Consider the following 17447-nt stretch of genomic DNA (forward strand, 5'->3'; position numbering starts at 1 on the left):
CACCCCTGCTGCCCCATGCCCCATGCCCCCACCCTCAGTCCTCCCCACTGCCCTCCTGGGTGTCTGACCATACTGTCCTCTCTCCCACCCCAGATGCAGGTGGCCCAGCAGGCTCAGCTCCGTCAGGAGACACAGCTCCTCCAGCAGAGCTTCCTGACGGAGAAGGATGCCCTGCTGCAGAAGGAGAAGTTCATCGAGGAGGAGAAATCGAAGCTGGAGAAGCTCTTTAAGGACGAGGTGAACAAAGCCCAGAACCTGAAGGCAGAGCAGGAGAGGCAGCAGCAGGAGATGGAGCAGGAGAAGCAGCAGTTGAAAGCCATGTTGGACGAAGCCAAGAAGCATCAAAGAGAAGCTGAGGAAAATGTCCGGCACAAGCAGGAGGAGCTGCAGCAGCTGGAGAGGCAGCGGCAGCAGCAGGAGAAACTTTTGGAAGAGGAGAACAAGAAGCTGAGGGAGAGGCTCGAGCAGATGCAGGAGGAGTACAAGGCCGCCCTGGCCCAGAGACGGGAGATCATGATCCAGACGGACGACCTGCCCGGGGAGGCCGCGGTTACGACGACGCAGCTGCTGGACATCAAGGCTGTGCCCAACGGCCGGGACGCGATGGACGGCCTAGCGCAGAACGGGGAGCCCGAGTTTGCCTTCGACGGCATCCGGCAGAAGGTGTCGGCAGAGAAGCTGGCTGACGCCGGCATCCTGAGCAGAGAGAACCTGGACAAGTTGTCGAAGGGAGTTGTGAGTGTGGGCGAGCTCTCGCAGAGGGAGGACATCAAGAAGTACCTGCAGGGCAAGAGCAGCATCGCTGGCTTGCTGATCAAACCCACCAACCAGAAGATGAGCATCTACGAGGCCATGAAGAAGAAGCTGCTCAGCCCAGGCACAGCGCTGGTGCTCCTGGAGGCTCAGGCTGCCTCCGGCTTCATCATTGATCCCGTGCAGAACGTGAGGCTCTCAGTGAACGAGGCGGTGCGAGAGGGTGTGATTGGGCCTGAGCTGCACAACAAGATGCTGTCGGCTGAGAGGGCTGTCACCGGCTACAAGGACCCCTACACGGGCGACAAAATCTCTCTCTTCCAGGCCATGATGAAGGATCTCATCGTCAGGGACCACGGCATCCGCCTGCTCGAGGCCCAGATCGCCACCGGCGGCATCATCGACCCCGTGCACAGCCACCGCCTGCCCGTGGAAGCGGCCTACAAACGGGGCTACTTCGATGAGGAGATGAACCAGGTCCTGTCCGACCCCACTGACGACACCAAGGGCTTCTTCGACCCCAACACTCAGGAGAACCTGACCTACCTGCAGCTGATGGAGCGGTGCGTGACTGACCCGGACACGGGGCTGTGTCTCCTGCCGCTCACTGACCAGGCAGCCAAAGCGAGGGAGCAGCTGGTCTACACTGACAAGGAAGCCAAGGACGTCTTCAAGAAGGCCACGGTGACAGCCCCGTTTGGCAAGTTCCAAGGGAAGACGATGACCATCTGGGAGCTCATCAACTCTGAATACTTCACTGAGGACCAAAGGCGGGACCTGATCCAGCAGTACAGGACTGGCAAGATCACAGTGGAGAAGATCATCAAGATCATCATCACGGTTGTGGAGGAAAGCGAGAAAAAGAGCCAGATGTGCTTCGAGGGCCTGCGGGCGCCCGTGCCCGCTGCCGAACTGCTGGAAAGCAAGGTCATCAACAAGGACCTCTACAACCAGCTGCACCAGGGCAAGAAATCCGTGAAAGACGTGGCGGAGATGGAGTCTGTGCGGCAGTACCTGAAGGGCACGGATGCCATCGCCGGTGTCCTGGTGGAGTCGACGGGCCAGAAGCTCACCTTCTATGAGGCCCTGAAGAGAAACCTGCTGAAGCCAGAGGTTGCCCTCTCCCTGCTGGAGGCACAAGCTGCCACTGGCTACATCATTGACCCCGTGGGGAACAAGCTCTTCTCCGTGGATGAGGCGGTGAAGGCTGAGGTGGTGGGGCCGGAGTTCCACGAGAAGCTGCTGTCGGCGGAGAAGGCGGTGACCGGCTACAAGGATCCCTACACAGGCCAGACGGTTTCCCTCTACCAAGCGCTCAGGAAGGGCCTCATCCCCAGTGACACGGGGCTCCGGCTGCTGGACGTCCAGCTCGCCACTGGTGGCATCATCGACCCTGTCAACAGCCACCGGCTCCCGCTCGAGGTCGCCTACAAGCGCGGCTACTTCGACCCCGAGGTAAACGAGGCTCTGACTGAGCTCCGAGATGACGCCAAGGCTTTCTACTGCCCCAACACCCAGGAACACCTCACCTACGCCCAGCTGCAGAAGAGCTGCCACCGTGACAAGCAGACTGGCCTGTGCCTGCTGCCCCTGTCCGACAAGGCCATCCAGTCGCAGCAGGAGGAGGTCTACACCGACAGCCAGGCCAAGGAGTGCTTCGACAAGACCACCATAGAGGTCCCGGTGGGCAGCATGAAGGGCCGGACGATGACCATCTGGGATCTGATCCACTCTGAGTACTTCACGGAGGAGCACAGGCGGGAGCTCCTCCGACAGTACAAAACCGGCAAGGTGACCATCGAGAAGATCATCAAGATCGTGATCACCATCATTGAGGAGGCGGAGACCAAAAAGCAGGAGAAGCTGACGTTCAGCGGTCTGCGGGCGCCGGTGCCGGCCAGCGAGCTGCTGGAGTCCCGCATCATCAGCAAAGCCCAGTACGAGCAGCTGAAGGAAGGCAAGAAGACAGTGAAGGACCTCTCTGAGACAGATGCAGTGAGGAGGTTCCTGCACGGCAGCGACTGCATTGCTGGCGTCTACGTGGAGGCCACCAAGGAGAAGCTGAACATCTATGAGGCCATGAAGAGGAACCTGCTGACGCCCGGCACCGCTGTGGTCCTCCTGGAGGCCCAGGCAGCCACTGGGTTCTTGATCGACCCCGTGAAGAACCGTAAACTGTACGTCAACGAGGCAGTGAAGGCTGGTGTCGTCGGGCCTGAGCTGCACGAGAAGCTTCTGTCAGCTGAGAAGGCTGTCACCGGCTACAAGGACCCCTACTCGGGCGACACCATCTCGCTCTTCCAGGCCATGAAGAAAGGGCTCATCGTCAGGGACCACGGCATCCGCCTGCTCGAGGCCCAGATCGCCACCGGCGGCATCATCGACCCCGTGCACAGCCACCGCCTGCCCGTGGAGGTGGCCTACAAACGGGGCTACTTCGACCAGGAGATGAACCAGACCCTCTCCGACCCCAGCGACGACACCAAGGGCTTCTTTGATCCCAATACCCGTGAGAACCTCACCTACCTGCAGCTGAAGGAGAGGTGCATCGAGGATCCCGAGACGGGCCTGTACCTGCTGCCTCTGCGGGAGCCCGAGAAGCCGAAAGTGGTGGAGACCACCCAGGTTTACACAGAGGCAGAGACGCGGAAGGTGTTCGAGGAGACGCAGGTGGACATCCCTGTGGGCAGCCGGGCGGGCTCCTCCATGTCGCTGTGGGAGATCATGCACTCGGACCTGCTGCCCGAGGAGCAGCGGAAGCAGCTCATGGAGGAGTTCCAGTCAGGCCGCGTGTCCAAGGAGCGCATGATCATCATCATCATCGAGATCATCGAGAAGACTGAGATCATCCGGCAGCAGAACCTCATGTCCTATGACTACGTCCGGCGCCGCATCACGGCCGAGGAGCTCTACGAGGCCAAGATCATCTCTCAGGACATCTACAACATGCTGAAGCAGGGCTCCAAAACCTTCCGGGAGCTCCTGGAGGTGGAGACTGTCTGGAAGTACCTCTATGGGTCAGGCTGCGTGGCCGGCATCTACATCCCCTCCTCCAAGCAGACGCTCAGCATCTACCAGGCGCTGAAGAAAGGACTGATCAACTCTGAAGTGGCCCGCTCCCTCCTGGAGGCCCAGGCAGCCACCGGCTTCATGATCGACCCCACGAAGAACGAGATGCTGACGGTGGACGAGGCGGTCAGGAAGGGCGTGGTGGGGCCTGAGATCCACGACCGGCTCCTGTCTGCAGAGAGAGCCGTGACCGGCTACAGAGACCCCTACAGCGAACAGAAGATCTCCCTCTTCCAGGCCATGAAGAAGGATCTCATTCCCAGCGAAGAGGCCCTCAAGCTCCTGGACGCCCAGATCGCCACCGGCGGCGTCATCGACCCGCACCTGGGCTTCCACCTGCCCCTGGAGGTGGCCTACCAGCGGGGCTTCATCAACAAGGAGACGCACGACATGCTCTCGGAGCCCAGCGAGGTGCGCAGCTACGTGGACCCCTCCACGGACGAGAAGCTCAGCTACACGCAGCTGCTGAAGCGCTGCCGGAGGGACGAGAACTCCAGGCTCCTCCTGCTCCCGCTCTGCGACACGCGGAAACTCACCTTCCGGGGGCTGCGGAAGCAGATCACCGTGGAGGAGCTCGTCCGCTCGCAGGTGATGGACGAAGCCACGGCCCAGCGCCTCCAGGAGGGCCTCACCTCCGTCGAGGAGGTCTCCAAGAACCTCAAGAAGTTCCTGGAGGGCACCAGCTGCATCGCTGGCGTCTTTGTGGACTCCACGAAGGAACGTCTGTCCGTCTACCAGGCCATGAAGAAGGGGATCATCCGGCCCGGCACTGCCTTCGAGCTCCTGGAGGCGCAGGCGGCCACGGGCTACGTGATCGACCCCATCAAGGGCCTCAAGCTGACGGTGGAGGAAGCCGTGCGGATGGGCATCGTGGGCCCCGAGTTCAAGGACAAGCTGCTCTCTGCCGAGAGGGCCGTCACCGGCTACCGGGACCCCTACACTGGAAAGCTCATCTCCCTCTTCCAGGCCATGAAGAAGGGTCTGATCCTGAAGGACCACGGGATCCGCTTGCTGGAGGCGCAGATCGCCACCGGCGGCATCATTGACCCCGAGGAGAGCCACCGCCTGCCCGTGGAGGTGGCCTACAAGAGGGGCCTCTTTGACGAGGAGATGAATGAGATCCTGCTGGACCCCAGCGATGACACCAAGGGCTTCTTCGACCCCAACACGGAGGAGAACCTCACCTACCTGCAGCTGATGGAGCGGTGCATCACAGACCCAGAGACCGGCCTCTGCCTCCTGCCCCTGAAGGAGAAGAAGCGGGAGAGGAAGACTTCTTCCAAGTCCTCTGTCCGCAAGCGCCGGGTGGTGATCGTTGACCCAGAGACGGGCAAGGAGATGTCTGTCTACGAAGCCTATCGCAAGGGCCTCATCGACCACCAGACCTACCTGGAGCTGTCGGAGCAGGAGTGCGAATGGGAGGAGATCACCACCTCGTCCTCCGACGGCGTGGTGAAGTCAATGATCATCGACAGGCGCTCGGGGCGCCAGTACGACATCGACGACGCCATCGGCAAGGGCCTGATTGACCAGTCAGCCCTGGACCAGTACCGCTCGGGCACCCTCTCCATCACCGAGTTTGCTGACATGCTCTCCGGCAACATGGGTGGCTTCCGGTCGCGGTCATCCTCGGTGGGATCCTCCTCCTCCTACACCGTCAGCCCAGCCCTGACACGGACCCAGATCTCCATGTGGACCGACCCGACCGAGGAGACCGGGCCGGTGGCGGGCATCCTGGACACGGACACTCTGGAGAAGGTGTCCATCACGGAGGCGATGCGCCGCAACCTGGTGGACAACATCACGGGGCAGCGGCTGCTGGAAGCCCAGGCCTGCACCGGGGGCATCATCGACCCCAGCACCGGGGACAAGTGCTCTGTCGCCGACGCGGTCAGCAAGGGCCTGGTCGACAAGATCATGGTGGACCGCATCAACCTGGCGCAGAAGGCCTTCTACGGCTTCGAGGACCCGCGGACCAAGACGAAGATGTCGGCGGCGCAGGCGCTGAAGAAGGGCTGGCTGTACTACGAGGCCGGGCAGCGGTTCCTGGAGGTGCAGTACCTGACGGGGGGCCTGATTGAGCCCGACGCCGCGGGCCGCGTGTCCCTGGACGAGGCGCTGCAGAAGGGCACCATCGACGCGCGCACCGCCCAGAAGCTGCGGGACGTCAACACCTACTCCAAGTACCTCACCTGCCCCAAGACCAAGCTCAAGATCTCCTACAAGGACGCCATGGACCGGAGCATGATCGAGGATGGGACCGGCCTGCGGCTGCTGGAGGCCTCCTCCCAGTCCAGCAAGGGCTACTACAGCCCCTACAACGTCAGCAGTGCCGGCTCCACCTCCGGGTCCCGCTCAGGCTCCCGCACCGGCTCCCGCGCAGGCTCCCGGCGCGGCAGCTTCGATGCCACCAGCTCCGGCTTCTCCATGACCTTCTCTTCCTCATCCTACTCCTCCTCGAGCTTCGGGCGCAGATACGCCGGGGGTCCCCAGGGCGCTGTGGAGGCAGCTGCCCTAGCCCTCGCCCTCACCCTGGCTGCATCGGGGAGCTGTGGGCGGGAGGCGAGCGGGGAGCACCCCGGGCTGTGTGGGCCTCCACTCCACGTGGCCTGAGACCCGCCAGCCCCCGAGGCGCTGCCTCACCCGCTGCGCATGTGGCAACGCTGCTGGCTAATCACTAGTATTTTTTTTAATTTTGAACCTCCACTCTTCTCCCAAAGCAGTGCCTCGAGTTTAACCAAAAAGACAAGACTAATAAATTAATATATGCGAATGTGCTGACAGTGTTTGTATATTAAGAGACGAGAGAAAACACACACTACCCTCCCTGCCCTGTGCCCTGGGAGCCGGATGCCGTTCCAGCCCCTGGCTGCGCAGACTCCGCTGCCGCTCGCACACGGTGCGGTCGAGCCGGACACCAGGAAAACAGTTCCCTGTTTGGATCTAACCACTTAGCACTCTTTTGTAATTAACCTGCCGGCTTCAACCCCCGCACCCCGAAGGAGGAGATGACCCTGGCCCCGCGGTGCCCCACACTGCAGCCGGCGTGCTGGAGGAGGACATCGCCGGCTCCCCGGCACCAGACAGCCAGACACGCCACGCCGGCCCCGGAGCTGCTGCCTGGACCCCTTCCAGCCACCCTCAGCGTGACAAGGAGGGGGCTCTGCGCCCGGCCCCCCAGCTGCCCCATCTCCCTGCCTTGGCCTCCCGGCACGTCCCCGCCACCGCACCGCGGAGCCGGTGCCCCGACCGTAAGTGCCGCCCCGGTGCTGCCCGGTGCTTCACGCGGGGGGACCTGCCTCCGCTCCGCCGCTTCGCCCACCGAGGGGCTTCGCTGCGCGCCTGCCTCCGCCAGCCCGCCCGCTCACCCGCCCTCCGGGACGCTCCCGCCGTGGCCGGCCGGTCTGTCTGTCTGTCTCTCCGTGTATCTGGGAAGTGCTTCTGCTCGAGGTTGATTTCCTCACACTGATGTGGCTCCACGCCCCCTGGGCAGGTGTCTGCCAGAACCCACGCCCCAGCCCGGTTCCACGTGGCTCCTGTGCCCAGAGCCCCCCTGGCCACGGGGACTTTCCTGACCCTCGTGAGGGGTGCGGGGGCCTCAGGACCCCCGGAGCATGGGGTGGGCCATGGGACGCTGCAGCAGCCCGGAACATGCTCTTGTTAGGAAGTGACGAATTTCTGTAAAAGCAGCCTCCTCCTCCTCCTTCCCCGCGGTAATTCCAACCCCCCGTCCCTGGCTCCCCCTGCGCCTGCAGTAACACACTCTCTCTCTGGCAGACGTCTTTTTCCAGTCCCACCAAAGACGTCCCGGTGCCGCTGGGTGAGCTCCTGAGCTGGGTCTCCGACGTCAGCAGGTCGTGGATGGGCTCGAGGGGAGCCCGGGAGGCTGCGGCTGCTCGGCGGCGCTCACCGGCACAGGTAACGCCGAGCCCCCCGCCCTGTCCCGGTCCCGCGGCGCTGCCGGCCGGGTCAGCGGCTTCATCTCGTGGGTCGTTCTCCCTGTCTCATCCCATCTTTTCTGTTCGCTTTGTTGTAGTGTGGCTGGATGTCCATCTCACCTCCCCTCATCGCCGCCACGGAGCCCGTCCCCTGCCCCGGGGCCGGTTGGACCGCGCCTGAGGACGTGGGGACGTGCTCCCTCGCCCTTTGCACTTGCCAGAGTCCCCGGGCAGAGACCGGGGCTGCGGTGCCTGGGCAGCCAGTGGCCCGAGAGGCACCCACGGGGTCACCCAATCCCTCCTCGCCCTGCACACCCCCTCCTCCCCAGGGACGGCCTCCCGGCGCGGTGCTGGGCTCGCCGCGGATCTCCATGGCATCTCCTTCTTCCCCCCTGCTCTCATCTACCACCTGTAAATCCAGTCATGTTACCCTTCGCCTCCGGTGTCGTTATTGCTCTCATTATCCCGTCTGGCTTTGCATGAGGTGCCGCTGCCCGCGGCTCCGGGATGCTTCCCACTCCCTGGGGCCCCCCGTGCCCCGACCATCACTCATCGGGGCACTGGGGGCCCATCGATCACCCAAACAAGTGTTTTGGGGGCAAAACACTAAAATCCTGACCTACACATGCTGCGAAGTGTCTGTAAAAGGAGCAGTGTGGACCCAGGGCTCCCCTGCAAGGGCAGTAAAGGAGAATCCTCTGAAACCAGCCAGCAGCTCTGTGTGGTCTGTTTGCCCCTCCAGCCTCGCCACCGTGGCTGTGGGCTGGGGGCTCTCATTGCCTCCTGTGGCTTTGTGCCATGGGCTGCTGGTCCTGGTGGAACGTGCTGGGGCACAGTGGGTCTGACCGGCTCCTGGCACGGGTGCTCCACCCATGGGCTGGGCCTTGGTGTCCCCACGGTGCTGCTGGGCACAGAGCAGGGCCGCAGGGGTGCCCCAGGGCTGTCCCCAGGGCTGTCCCAGGCTGCTGGCACAGCCAGCACTGCCAGGAGGTGAGTGTGGGTGCAGCCCCTGGCCAGCAGATCCCTGGTTTTGGGGAGGGAGCAGTGCTGGGACTGTGGGGGCTGTAGAGGCTTTCGAGGCTGAATCTTTCCCATGGGGACAAACCCATCCCTTCCAGCCCCGTCAGTGGGGCTCTGGGCACGGCAGGGACACTGTCCCCCACGGCACTCTTCCCTGTGCCCCTATGTGCCATTACCACTGCTAGTCCAGGGCTGTGCCCACTGGTCCCGTGGCCTCTGCCCAGTGCAGGCTGTGCCGTGGGCTCTCCCTTTTCGGGCAGCGAGGGGCTGTTGTGGGCAGATGGCAGCAGTTTGCTGTGAGGATGAGGGGCTGGAGGGGATCAGGGTGTGCTGGCCCAGCAGCCACTGACAGGGCAGCAGTGCTTGGGAGGGGCAGTCCCGGCAAACTGGGAAATGTCAGTGCAGCTGCCAGCGCAGGTGTGGGCAGCTCAAGGGTCTGTCCACCCTGGTGAGCCAAGTGCCACCCTCTGCCCAGGCTGGGGCTCCCTGAGCGGGAGACTCATCCTGTGGCAGTGCCAGGAGCACCAGGCACCACGCTGGGAGTGCCGGAGCTGTCCGGGCCCTTGCGGGACCCCTGCGATGTCCAGGGGCTGGTGAGGTCTCGCTGTGCCAGGAGCAGCTGGGCATGTCCAGCCTGGCAGCAGCCCTGAGTGGGGAGGCCGGGCTGGCCAGGACAGATGGCGGCGGCTGGGAGGACGTTAATTGCATTGTCCGTCTGCAATTAACCACATCTGTCCCCGCCGGCAGCGGGACGGGGCCGTTGGGCGCAGCAGGGCCAGGGAGACTGGGGGGGCCGCAGGCTCGGGAGGGGTCCCCGGGCAGCAATGACCTTCCCTGGGGTGTCATGGGCTGCCCAGGGTCACACAGCATTTCACTGCCCCTCCAGGTATTCCCTGTGTCCCCCAGACCTTTCCTGCTCCCACACACATCCCCTACTCCCCCCACCTTCCCGACCTGACCCTCCTCCCCTCTCCCCAGCCAGTCACCTCTCTCAAAGCTCATGAGACCACCAAGAGCCCTCTTCTGGCCCAGGGCCCAGCCCCACGGCCCAGCCCCATGACCCAGCCCCATGGCCCAGCCCCACGTCACCACCCGACACTGGTGGGGTTCAGTTCTGGTCCCTGGTGAGAGACCCCCCTGCTCCTGGGCCCGACCATGGGACCTGCGTCCACATGACAGAGGAGATCCCACCCCCTAAATGCCCTTTCCCACACCCCCTCAGCCCCGTGCCCCTGGCCCGGGGACCCTTCCTTTGTGCCCAGGGTGGTGGGATCCTCCCACCTTGGCTGGCAAAGGGGCACAGGAGACGGGGACATCCCAAAACCTGGGCTGTCTGCTCCCGGGTGCCGTGGGGTGAGCGCACAACTCCCAACCCGGCACAGTGTCCTTTGTCCGTGGACCCTCTCCATTGGCTCGTGCTGCTCCACGTCTCCATTGGCTCGGCCTGCCTGCCCCCTGAGACCCCCCCGTCCCTCCCAAAGCCCCTTCAGCACCACGTGCTGGGAGTGACCAGACCAGCGTGTAACCAGGCCGAGCTTGTCACGATGGAAAACTCCACGACATTCCCAATTTTAATGCCCGCTGCCGTGCGGCTCGGAGCTCACCCTCCCACCCCCCTCGAGCTAAACCCTCCCTCAGCGTTAACACCGCGGGCCGCGGCGTGTGAGGCACCGAGTGTCGCCCTGCCCGTGGTGCCGATCAGCCCTGGAGGGGTCCCTCGCCCCCCGCCCGGCGCACATCGGCCTCGGCCAACCGCCCGTCACGGTGTGAGCGGCCGCACCGCCCCGTCCTGGCCGCGGTCCGGAGCGCGGGACCCGTGGCCGCCGTCCCAAGCGTGGCCGCGGCAGCCGTCTCGGCTGCCAGCTCCCTGTGCCACCGCCCCGGGCACTGCTGGCTCGGCCCCCGCCGCGCCGGGAACGCTCTGAACAGCTTCTCCACAAAGCCCGACCGGCCTCTCCCACGCCCCCCCCTCGCCGGGGCGCTGAACCTCCTCACGGGCAGGGACCCCCAGACCCCCCCGGCCGCGCCGCTGGGGCTCGGAGCCCGGGTGCGCTGGCCAAGGGCGGCTCTGCCTCGCGCGGGCACCGGCGATTCTGTGCCCCGTCGGTCTGTGCCGGGTTCACCGGCGTTGGCAGGGCCGGTGACGCGGTGGGGACGGCGGCGGGGCCGTGCGGGCAGCGCGGTGCGGGGACCTGCCTCCCTCCGCGGCACTGTGGGGCTGCTGCCGGGCAGCTCCAGATCCGTCTGTTCCCGCCGTCGGGCAGCTCCAGATCCGTCTGTTCCCGCCGTCGGGCAGCTCCAGATCCGTCTGTTCCTGCCGTCTTGTCCCCGGGCGAACGGTGCGGCCCGCGGTGTCCGATGCCCGAGCCGGGGCTGGGGGCTGCTCCGGACCCACCCCCGGCGTGCCGGAGCAGGCACGTGCCGCGCTCAACACCTCGGTGTCCCGGCGCTGGTTTGGGGTTCGGGGCTCCTCGTGCTCTTTTGGCACGTCCTCAGGACCGGAGCGGTCGGTGCAGCCGCTCCGGCGCCGTGTCCGGGACAGGCTGGCAGCGATCGCCGGGGCTTCGTCCTCGGCTCCATCCCCGCCAGCCTGGACTGAGTTTGGGCTGGAAGAGCGTTTCCCACTGCAGATGCTGTTGTCGTCTGCCCACCTGCGGCAGCATCCTCCGGCTCCCCGGTTCCCTGTGCCCAGCCTCTTGCAGCAGGGCACCGCGGTCCTGCCCCGGGACGAGGGCTCGCCGCGGGGCACACGGGACCGGGAAGCAGGATGCTGCTGGTGGCTTGGCCAGCTGGCGGGGGAGCACCGGTGCCAGTGCCGAGGGCAGGTGGCCACACTGAGGGCGTGTCGGGCGGGGGGACCCTGCCGTGGCTGACGGCATCGTGCCCGCGGAGTCAGTCGTGAATACGGTCCCGGAGCGCCTCCGACGGGCCCGAGCCCTGCCGGCACTCCGACCACGCGGGACTGCTGCGGCACCGGCACCTGGCACCTGCCTAATGCCGCTTCCCCTCATTCCAGGAATTCCCTACTGCTCCTGCGGGGGTCCCTGACCAGACCCTGCCCGCGGCTCCTTCCTCAGCAGCCGCACCCAACACACCCCCAGTCTGCGGGTGACTGTGTCCCGTTTCCCTCCTGGGGTCCCCCAGAGGCATCTCCGCCTCGTTATGCTCGGCCAGGTGACCTGGCTTAATTAATCACCAGGGTTAACGACCAGTTAATTGCAGGGCTCCCTGTGCTCTCGGGAGCAGCATCGCCCTCAGCCTTGGGAGCGGGTGCGGTGGGATCCCTCCTGCCAGCCCCACTCTCCGCAGGGGCAAGGAGCAGCCGCTCCCTGTTCGTGCCCGGTCTCTGTACCCGCGCCGGGGCGTTGCTGGGGTTTGGGTCTCGGTGTTTGCCCGGTGTCTCATCCCACATGTTGCAGCAAAGCGACCGCGCTCGCAGCACCGGAGCCGGCGGTGGCTGGTGTGGGTGTCAGTGCAGCGGATTTTCCATGGATCGGTTTGTCGCGGATCAGTTTTCCACTGTTCGGTTTGCCGTGGGTCACTTTGCCGTGGCTTGGTTTGGGCTCAGCCAGGCGCCGGAGCGTTGGCTCTGCAGTGCACAGAGCAGGTGTAGGGACACCGGGGGCCAGATGGAGCCCAAGGGGTGGTAGAGTGAGATCTGGGAGTGATCCCGGGTGAAAAAGGGTCGGGAATTCGGGGAGCGCTGCAGGAACGCAGAGGAGCCGGAGCAGAGCCAAACCCCGCAGGTACCGGTGACGGCTGGAGCAAGGACAGACGTCGGAGGTCTCGGGCAGGGGAGCTCTGCCCCGGCCGGTGAGGATGGGCCGTCCCTGGGGAAAACACAGCGACGCTCCAGGACCTCCGCAGTGGTGTTCCAGGGGGGAAGGCTGTGGAGCCTCGTCCTCTGCCGAGTCCTGGTGTCCCGTCCCCACCGTCCCTCTGCTCTCCCTGCAGATGCACCGCACTACGGGGGACACCGGGCTCGCCGGGGAGAGCGTGGAGGGGTCACCAGCGGATGGGGAGGAGATGGAGAGGTACGGGCACCACTGGGCACCGCCGTTTCGGGGCCTGCGAGTGTGCCTGGCTGTCTAAACCGTGATGGGGGAGCTGGGGGGACCCCGCACCGCCTGGGGGTCTGGGTCGGCGCCGGGTGGGGAGGGCGCGGTTCGGCTTTCCCGGGGAGAGCAGGGCGGGAACGGACACAGCCGGGACGCCCTCGGCAGGGTCTGCTGTGAGTGCGCAGCGAGGCCGGGGCTCAGCGTGCTGTGGGCAGGGGGGACAGCAGCCACGTCCCCCACTCTGTATTAGTGTCCCCACTCTTTCCGCAGAGCCCGGCCGCGGTCAGAACGGAGGCTGGAGGTGCAGGAGCAGCTGCTGGCCCTGCGGCACTGGCTGGACGCGGTGGAGAAGCGGCTGCCGACACTGCCGGAGCCCGGCACGGCCCCGCAGGTAACGTCTGGCCCTGGGCTGCGGCCGGGTCGCGCGGAGCTGGGCAGGACCAGCTCACGTCTGTACCGAGGCCGGTGAGGTCTTAGTCCCTGGAAGGCAAGAGGGCGCCCGGCCATGGCCGGCTGGGAGACCCTTCGGCACAGCCCCACGGCCGGCTGGGAGACCCCCGGGCTCGTCCGCACGAGTCGGTGTCAGGCCGTCCGTCCCCGGCTCCTGCTCCTCGGCCTGACGGTGCCGCCGGCTCCGAGCCCGCGGGCCCCGTCGCCCTACCGGTACCCGCAGCATCGCTGCGTCGGAGCCCTGCTGGCCACAGGGCCACCGACTGCACCGGGCTCAGCTGTAGCTCCGGGCACGACTGCCTGGGCGCGGGAGGTGCGGCTGTGAGCGGGGTGTGAGGCTGTGCACGAGGGCTGTGGCCGCGCACGGGCCGTGCGGTGCTGCCGTGCGCCGCTGTGCCCCCGCCCAGGCGCGGAGCCGCAGCGGGAGCAGCGCGGTGGGGGCTGCCGGCGGCCCCTCCTCGCCGCCCCGCGCGCAGCCCCTCGCCGGCTCCTTTTGTTCGGGGCCTGGCCGGCACACGGGCTCCCTCGGCACACATGACGGCACAAACTGAAAGGGCCATTCATCCCGGCCCCGGCGCAGACAAAGCCGAGGCCGCGTAGAAACCCACCCGGCTCCCGGGATCTGAGGCTGCGGATTCCAGCCGACCGCTCCCGCTCGGTGCCCCGCGCCGGGCTCCCCTGCCCGGGGCGCCCGTGCCACCCCGAGCCCGGTACCTGGGGCTGCGGAGCGTGCCGGGCGAGCTGCCGGCGGGCAGCTCGGCGGATCGTCACCCCTCGCCCAGGTCCTGCCCGGTGGGTCCCGGCTGGGACCCGTGGGGTGCCGTGGGGTGCCCGGGGTGCCGTGGGGCTCAACCCCGTGCTGGGCGCCGGGCCGCTCGGTGCCAGCAGTGGAAGGCTCCAGAGCTGGGTGGGGAAGATGGTGCGGAGCCGCCACAGGACGGTGCGGAGCCGCCGAGGCCCTGGCAGATGCTAATTCCCGGCAGCGTCTCTGGCAGCAGACAAAGCCCCCGGCCCCGCCGCCCGCCGCTCCCAGGGGACCCCGAGCAGCCCCATCCATCAGCGTGGCCGACGCGCCGGCAGCGGCCCCCCGGCTCCCGGGGCCCAGCGAGGGCCACCCGTGCAGCACTGTGGGCAGGACCCCTGCCCTGGGGGGCTCTCGCTGGCTGGGGGGGCCGCGGAGCTGGGTCTGGGCGGGGTGGGGAGGGGGTTTACACTGCGGGCAGGAGCAGCTCGCCCCCGGATTCCTTCAGCACCCAGGGTGGCAGCGGGGAGGTGTCCCGGAGCCCCAGGTTCGCAGCACCCCGGCTTTCAGGGTGGGCTTCGCCACACCGTCTTGGCAGCCCAGCCTGGGCCCCCCAGCCGTGCCTTGCTTCACCGAGCCTCCCCGGCCCAGCCCTGCTCCACTGAGTCCCCCCAGCCTCTGGCTCGGAAGCCCCCGCACCCGCAGAGCCCTGAGGAACGGGCCGAACCCCTCGGCGACCAAGGCATCCACTGCCTGGGGCTGGAGCCGGGGTGGGGGGCCAGTGATCCCGGGGGGTGCAACCCCGGAGCTGGAGGGGCTGTGACCCCGCGGGGCGGTGTCGGTGCCGCTGTCGGTGCAGGGGGGGGCAGGTGCCGGTGTCAGTGCCGGTGTCAGTGCTGGTATCAGTGCCGGTGTCAGTGCCGGTGTCAGTGCCGGTGCCGGTGTCGGTGCAGGTGGCAGCTGCTCTAAAGTGTCGGTGTTGGTGCAGGGGCCGGTGCTGGTGCCGGGGAAGGTGCTGGTGTCTGTAATGGTGCAGGGACAGGGGCAGGTGCTGCCGGTGCCGGTGCCGGTGCCGGTGTCAGTGCGGTGTCGGAGCAGGTGCCGGTGTCGGTGGCGGTGGCGGTGCCCGTGCGGGGTGTCGCCCCCCCGGGCGGCGCGGGGTGGGCGGTGGGCCGGCGCCGCCCCTCCCCCGCGGGATGGCTGCGGGGCCCCGGGGGTTTCCCCGGTAACGGTGGCGATCGGCGCCCGGAGGGTTAACGGGGGGGGCGGCGTGTCCGGGGTCAGACCAGCCCCGCCGAGCCGGACCGGGGCCGGGGCCGGTGCGAAGGTCCTCGCCGGTGCCCCCCGCTCTCTACGCTCCCCCCCGCGCCGCAGGCGCGGCGCACAAAGGCGGCGGCGGCGGGGCCGGGGCGGCGGTAACGGGGACCGAGCCACCCCGCTGCCCCCGCCCCGCTCCCTCGCACAGGCCGGGCCCCCCTCGGCCGGTGACGGCGGCGGCGGCGGCCCCGGCCCGGCCCCATGGACACCCGGAGCCGCAGAGGGGTGAGTGCGGGGCGGGGGTTTCGCGCGGGGCCGGGAGCGCGGGGTGCACGTGGCCGGGCGGGGTCTGTGTCCCCGCAGCACCCCCGAGTCGGGGGCACGGAGAGGTGTCCCCCCGAGTCACCCCGCGTCCGGGCCCCCCACTCGTGCGGTCCCAAGGAAGCCCGACACACGGGGGGGGAGACGGGGGTGTGCGATGCCCCGCGGGACTGAACCCACGGGGGTGCGAGTGTCGGGACCCTGCCGTGGGTGTGAGTGTGTGCGGGGACCGCGCACGGGGACCGTGCCCGTGGCGTGTTTCACGGCGTGTCGGGCCGCGCGTGGGGGCTCGGTGCCCACGGCCCGGACACCCCGGGGCACACGGCCAGGGCGGGTGCGCTCCCCACGCGTGTGCGGGGCTGCCACAGGTGTGTTTCATGTCACGGCACCTGCCGGTGCCCCCCGCACGGGAGTGCGAGCGCGGGGTCTGCGTGTCGGGGTGTGTGTACACACGTGTGAGCGTGTGCACACGTGTGGGAGTGTGTGTGCGTGTACACACGTGTGGGGGTGTGTGTTTACACACGTGCACAGGGGCGTGTGCCCGGGGCCGAGCCGGAGGGCCGGGGACCGGGAGCGCTGCGGCTGCGGCTGCGGCAGGGGGGGCTGGCAGGGGGGCTGCCGGGGGAGGGTCCTGCCGGGTCACGCTGGGGGATTTATGGCTGCGGCAGTGCTGGCAGGGTGGGAGGCCACCTGCCTGTCCTCTGCCTGTCCCCCGCCTGCCCCCTGCCTGCCTGCCCGCCGGTGGGTGCCCCCGGCCGCCCCCGGCCACTCCCAGCCCCCCGTCCCCCCGGACAGATGCTCCTCTCTCCCGGCTCCGCCGCCCTCGTTAATCCAACGGCACAAGGCGACGCAGGGCGGGAGCATCTGCCTGTCCCCAGTGCCTGGCGCTGCCGCCGCTGCCGCGTCTGCTGCCGAGACGCACAGGACGGGCACCCCGGGCACTGCCCGGCGGGGTCTCCTCCCTCCGCCAGGCCCCAGTGACGGTCAGCGTCCCGTCCCTCCTTCCCTGTGCCCCGGCTCTCGGCAGCCCTTTGCTGCGGGGCCAGAACGCCCCGGCACGGAGCGGGAGGTCAGGCAGAGCCGGCAGCGCGAGGGGCGGGAGGGGTGACCCGGGCCCCGCGGTGGCCCCGGCAACGCGCGTCCCCTGGCTCGTTGCAGGCCGGGATTTGAGGCGGGGGCCCGGCGCCCGCGCCATGGGGAACTCGGTGAGCCGGCCCAGCTGCCTGGGCGAGAAGAGCCGGCGGCCGGAGGAGCTCCTGCGGGAGCCGCCGTGCCGGGAGCCGGGGCTGGATGAGGGGCAGCCGGCCGCTGGAGGCGTCACGGAGGCCTGGCCGGGGCTGCCGGAGAAGGCGCCGGTGCCGGTGGAGAACGGCTGGAGCCCGGTGCCCGGTGCCGTTCGGAGCCGGCCGGGCAGCCCGGTGCTGAGGCGCAGCCAGTCTGAGGTGGCGGTGCAGAACGGGGGCACGGCCGGCGTTCCGGTGAAGGGGCAGGCGGGGGGCGCAGCCTGGACACCCCCCCGGGCCAGCGTCCCCCGCAGCACCTGGTCCTGGAAACCTGTCACCACGCGGGAAGTGACGGAGGTGACGGAGGTGACCGAGACCATCGTGACGGAGATCGTGGAAGTGACCGAGTACCCGGCGGGCGAAAAGGGCGGCGAGCCCGTGGTCACCCGGACGGTCACCGTGCTGACGGAGCGTGTGGGGGAGCTCGCTGCCGCCGGCTGCGCCGGACATGCGGACGCCACCGAGGTGACTGCCGGGCAGGGACCCTCGCTGGGAGGACACTGTGCCAACCCCGCGCCACGGGGCTGCCCTCTGGCACGGTTCTCTCGGCAGCGAC

General features: G+C 67.7%; 3 protein-coding genes across 3 annotated transcripts in view; all 3 read left to right on the top strand.

The window, feature by feature from the left end:
* Positions 1 to 6595, top strand: part of PLEC (plectin) — a 42732-nt gene extending 36137 nt beyond the window's left edge. Inside the window, 1 exon segment of the mRNA XM_051774769.1 lies at positions 94 to 6595. Coding sequence (XP_051630729.1) covers positions 94 to 6435 — 6342 coding nt within the window. The 3' untranslated portion in view covers positions 6436 to 6595.
* A 153-nt stretch (positions 6596 to 6748) lies between these two features.
* On the top strand, positions 6749 to 8620 carry LOC127464445 (nascent polypeptide-associated complex subunit alpha, muscle-specific form-like). Its single transcript, XM_051774774.1, has 3 exons — positions 6749 to 7073; positions 7600 to 7740; positions 7859 to 8620. Exons 1-3 carry the CDS (start codon positions 6831 to 6833, stop codon positions 8603 to 8605), a joined length of 1131 nt encoding a protein of 376 aa, XP_051630734.1. The 5' UTR covers positions 6749 to 6830; the 3' UTR covers positions 8606 to 8620.
* Positions 8621 to 9405: 785 nt separating this feature from the next.
* Positions 9406 to 17447, top strand: part of LOC127464431 (microtubule-actin cross-linking factor 1, isoforms 6/7-like) — a 30611-nt gene continuing 22569 nt past the window's right edge. Inside the window, exons 1-6 of the mRNA XM_051774719.1 lie at positions 9406 to 9489; positions 10483 to 10827; positions 11045 to 11605; positions 12464 to 12526; positions 12735 to 12814; positions 13109 to 13229. Coding sequence (XP_051630679.1) covers positions 9406 to 9489; positions 10483 to 10827; positions 11045 to 11605; positions 12464 to 12526; positions 12735 to 12814; positions 13109 to 13229 — 1254 coding nt within the window. The remainder of the gene's footprint in view (positions 9490 to 10482; positions 10828 to 11044; positions 11606 to 12463; positions 12527 to 12734; positions 12815 to 13108; positions 13230 to 17447) is intronic.

Source organism: Manacus candei, unplaced genomic scaffold, assembly GCF_025592945.1.
Source record: "Manacus candei isolate 608988 ecotype Guabito, Panama unplaced genomic scaffold, ASM2559294v1 h1tg000223l, whole genome shotgun sequence".
Classification (NCBI taxonomy): Eukaryota; Metazoa; Chordata; class Aves; order Passeriformes; family Pipridae; genus Manacus; species Manacus candei.